Source organism: Engraulis encrasicolus, chromosome 4 (genome assembly GCF_034702125.1).
Source record: "Engraulis encrasicolus isolate BLACKSEA-1 chromosome 4, IST_EnEncr_1.0, whole genome shotgun sequence".
Taxonomy (NCBI): domain Eukaryota; kingdom Metazoa; phylum Chordata; class Actinopteri; order Clupeiformes; family Engraulidae; genus Engraulis; species Engraulis encrasicolus.
In genome coordinates, this window is record NC_085860.1 from 9,091,821 (window position 1) to 9,096,820 (window position 5,000).

At 45.7% G+C, this 5,000-nt stretch overlaps 1 protein-coding gene across 1 annotated transcript in view; it reads left to right on the forward strand.

Annotated features, from left to right (window-relative positions):
* wwox (WW domain containing oxidoreductase) overlaps positions 1 to 5,000 on the forward strand; it is a 348,328-nt gene that overhangs the window by 88,086 nt on the left and 255,242 nt on the right. The window contains exon 6 of the mRNA XM_063196638.1: positions 2,299 to 2,387. Coding sequence (XP_063052708.1) covers positions 2,299 to 2,387 — 89 coding nt within the window. The remainder of the gene's footprint in view (positions 1 to 2,298; positions 2,388 to 5,000) is intronic.

Below are 5,000 nucleotides of genomic sequence, written 5' to 3' on the forward strand. Positions count from 1 at the left end.
CAGACCAGCTTTACTCACACTCAACGCTGTCGTTAAATGCATACACACATCATTATCAGTGGACCACAGAATGTCCTGCCTAATTATATGCGCTCATGATGGGCACTTTTTACTTTTTATCGCGCACATAAACGCACGTACGCATGCACGTACGCATGCACGCACGCACGCACGCACGCACGCACGCACGCACGCACGCACGCACGCACGCACACACACGCACACGCTGTCTCTCTGTTTCTCGGTTTTGATGATCTTAATTGTGTTTGTAGCTGAGTGCAGTGACTCTTAACACCACATTGTTGGTCGGTTTATTGGTCTGTTGGAAACTGCTTTGGTTTTTTGGAGGATTTGCGCACCGCTGGATAGGTTTGTGGACCTGAACATCTATAAATATAGCAGTCAAAGGAGCGACTGATACATGAATCTGGGTTAGTTCTGGCTGAGGGGCACGAGGAGTGTTAAGTTTTAATAATCATAACTATGTGTTTCACATTCATACTAGTCTTGGGTTTCATGGCCATAGAGCGGTCAAATCAGCAGGTGATGAATGATCTAGCTGATCAGAAGGGGTTCATGAGTTATGGTGGGCCTGCTGTCCAGGCCTCCCGAGGCCTGCCATTGACCTGTGACCACTGGCCGTATGACTGGCCCTCTCCCCGTGATTTATTTGCCTTTGTGAATATTGATTGTGACACATGGTGATCAAAGGCAAGCCTTAGAGCAGATGCTGAGTGCCCTATTACCATGGGCTTAGACTGTATTATTATTGTGCATTTGGAATTGTGTTTTCTTCTGCATACATAATTTAGCCTATGAGCCTTTCCCTTTTTCTGTGCCATGATTTCCATTGGCCAGAGTGAGCGGCAGGCTTCGGCAAGGCCTGTAGGTGAAACACGGGGCCTATGCTGAGCCACTGGAGGCCAACACATGAGGCCATAGGATGAGAAGGGCAGATGAAAGGGTAGCTTCCCCTGCTTTTATTTAAGAAAACAATTCAAGTGTGAAACAGTATTGGTTATTAGTGTGCAATGAGTTTGTTGATAGGATGAAGGCTATAAAGAATGCTGTGGTCCATAGAGTATATATTGTTGTGGAAGCTGTGAAATTTTGTCCAAAAGTTGTCCAAAATAATATGATTACAATAATCGCAGATGCATCCTCATTTAACAAGGGGGGCAATTACTTTTTCACACAGGCACAGGTTTTGCGTCATTATTCTCTCAACAAATGAAATAATAACTGTGACACTGCATTAGGGGTCGACCGATACAGGTTTTTTTAATGGCCGCTGTGATACCCATTTTTTTCCCATCACCCTTGTCCGATACCCAATTTCCGATACCCGATATTTAAGGCCGATATGGGTAAAACATGGGTAAAATATGGGTTTAAAACATGACAAATATTCCAGGTCTCAAGTTAACAATAAATATAAACACCCACTCTAACAATCAAGTAATGTCTAAAAATCACGTAATACAAACATAAAGTGTCTTGGTGCTTTTAAAAAACCTGAATAACATAAAAGAATAATAGATGTTGCGTATTGGCCAAAACCACACGTGTATTGGCCGATACGATACACTTTAAAAACGCAAATTTCGTCCGATATATTGGCTCGGCCGATATATCGGTCTATCCTTATGGGTCTTACACACCAGGGCGGTAAAGCGTCGCTGAACGGCCGCGTTTTTTACCGGCGTCGGTGAAAATACATTGAAACATATCTGTCCTTACACACCAACCGGCAGTAATCGAGCGGGAGCCGGCTCCGCACCGCACTGCGTTCGGAAAATAGAACTTGAGCGTATTTTTCACGCCGGCGACCGGCGGTGTCTCGTTCAAATGAATGGCAGAGTAGCATGCTAGCTTTGGATGTGGGGAGGGTTTTGAACAGGACTGGCCGCGCACGCCGACGCTGTCAGTGTGAAAGGCAGAGAAAAACACGCCAGCTGAAACTAAGCAGAAAGACTGCGTTCGTCCCGCAACCGTTCCGTTCCTTTTTGGCCCTTACACTGCATTTTATGTTTGCTTGGGCCATCCTTGTTTAATGTTTACATTTGTGTGGTGATTTGAAAATGTTAAGTGTGCCAAATGTGTAAAAAAGTAAAACATGAGTAAGGGGGCAGAAACATACACACGAGTCTGTATGTTTCAAACGCTCCCACCTTTTAAGACTCCCTTCCACTAGCCCTCCACTACAAACCTTGTGAATATATTTTGTAGTTTGTGCATCATTGTGTTTCTTGCATTACTTGAATGTGTCTGTGTGTTCTGTGTGTGTGTTCTCTACAGAGGAAAGCTCGAGTGGAGGCCATGATATGTGACCTGGCATCTCTGAGGAGCGTGAGGGAGTTTGCTGAGGAGTTCAAAGCCAAGAAACTGTAAGTGGAACGCACCACCACCACCAACACTGCTTTTTTGCAACCATATACTGTATCAGAGAATCACCTCTGCTAGTATGCTCATTGTTGCTGACAATCACATGAATGACACAAGTATCAAATAAAATGCTGAACTGTCTCTCACAATGACATAAAGCACATAACCATAACCATAACACAATCCGCATAACCATCCCTCACAATCACATAAATGACATTCTAGTTTGTTTGAGCTTAATGGTATGCATTCGGCCTTTTCCATTGAACCTTGGGTTGAGGTTATGTTTTTATTGATGTGAATTCTCATTGGTAGAGCTGGGCTATGAAGCTCAAAGCTACCATAGTAAGCTCAGGGGACCATTGAGATTGGTTTCACAGCGAGTATCTCAGGGCTTCCTCCAAATCGCTGTGTGGTTTGGTAAAAAAGTACTAGTGCATCAATAGCAATAGCAGCAAAAATAAAATAAATAAAATTCCTTTTTTTGGCTGGCACACTTGTTCTGATTAGGACTGTTTTCTGCATAAACTGTCCCAGTGGAGGAATGGGATGTCGGCAGAGAGCTCTTCAAGCGGAGTGGGCTTGGGCCTCTGTTGTTGCTGCAGAGATAACCCCGTTTGTTGTAGTGGCCAATTGATGCATCAGGAAGAACAGCAGCAGAGCCGGCGTCTGATTTCTCCCCAGAGCTGCAGGCAAGACTGCAGCTGTTTACCCTTCTCTCCCCTTCACCTCTGGCCTACGCTTAGACAGTGGCCATGGGCCAGAGCCAGAACCTAACCCCACCCCCCGCCATTGCTCTTCTCAATCTTCTCCTTCACTGCCCCTATATTACATCCCTTTCTTAAAGTATTTTTTAAAGGATAAACTATTTTATAAGGTCCTATCTTTAAAAAGTTTAACATCCTTAAAATGTATTGATGTGAACACACTTGATGTATTTATTTATTTAGTTGTTGGTTTTGAATATGTCAAGAATGTATTATCTGTATTTGTCATGAAATAGGCACAGCTGCTTAACTGGCAACAAACAAATAAATCCCTTTCCAGCTGACCCTCTACCCTCCCCCAATGGCACGTCTTCACCCCTTTCCAGCTACCCTTTCATCCCTCTAGCCTCCTCCATCCTCTTTTCCATTCCTCCTAGTGGCCCATCCACTCGTCTACCTTTTTTGTCTACCCCTCCACTCTTCCACCCTTCTGCTGCGGCTCCTCAACCTCCCCTCTGTTTCTCTCTCTCTCTCTCTCTCTCTCTCTCTCTCTCTCTCTCTCTATCTCTCTCTCTCTCTCTCTCTCTCTCTCTCTATCTCTCTCTCTCTCTCTCTCTCTCTCTCTCTCTCTCTCTCTCTCTCTCTCTCTCTCTCTCTCTCTCTCTCTCTCTCTCTCCCTCTCCCTCTCCCTCTCCGTCTCTCTCGCTTCCTGTCTCTTGTCTCCATTACCGAGCTATCAAATCAGAGATGGGGCCAAGGGCCAACCTCTCCCATTATACTCTCCCTCTCTCCTGCTCGCTCTCGTGCCACATCTCTGCAAGTCACTCACTCAATCTTAACCCTCTTCATTTCTTGGCCCCTCTCTCTCTCTCTCTCTCTCTCTCTCTCTCTCTCTCTCTCTCTCTCTCTCTCTCTCTCTCTCTCTCACTCTCTGTCTCTCTCTCTCTCTCTTGTTTTCTTTCTATTGCTCTTACCCCCTTCCCCTCCACCACCACCGCTCTCCTCCCTCTCTCCTCTGGTCAATAAATAAGTATCCCAACCCCTACAACATAATTCCATCAATCTCAGCTCTTCAGAGTAATAAGTCCTTCACAGTCTCCTAGTTAAATCAATTACGGACATGCTTTCATGAAGTTACATTCCTCTGCGGAGGAGAGGCTTGAGGGGGGCCCGGGGCCCTGGGTCCACTACGCACCGCACCGCATCACGCCAGCAGCCGCCACTCTACGACACTCTACCCCTCTCTCCCCATCACACGTCACGCCGCCTGGAGCCGCTCAATGAGGAAAGGGGCCCTGTGATTTATGTTCCCCCATCATAAAGCACTTTGACAGGGTCTCATAATGTCGCAGCACAGCTCAGCTTAGCCTGCTCGGAACTCCAGACTCCAGTGTGTGGTGTATTTTTGGGGTTGTGGTGGTGGTGTTTTTTTTGGCTGTCTGAAGTTAGTATTGTTCACTCTGATGTCTGCCCTTTGTCTGTCTTTCTGTCCGTCTGTCTCTCTTACTTGCTGTTGCCCTTTTCTCCTTCGTTTAACACTGTGGTGTAGTAGATAGTTGCAACTTGGTAGCCAAATCTCACACAAAGAGATTTTGTTTTTGCAACTTAACTTTAAAAAGGTTATGAGAGGATTTGCATTTTGCAAGTTTTCTAGGATGATCATGGGCCAGTATTTTTTTTTTAAACAGATTTTAGAGGGAAAAAACAGAGGTGCTTCAGATCACCATCTGGATGCAGGGTCCTTTGTTTTGGAAGGGTTCTTTGTTATTGGGAGACATTGGGATACCTTTGGTGGAGGTCTCCGCTCTCCTACTCCTTCCGAGTTGTTAATGTGGTTTGGGGGCCGTTCCCCTGGGCCCAGGCACCTGTGCTGTGTTTGGTCTCTGAAGAGTAGGAGGAGGTGAGAGG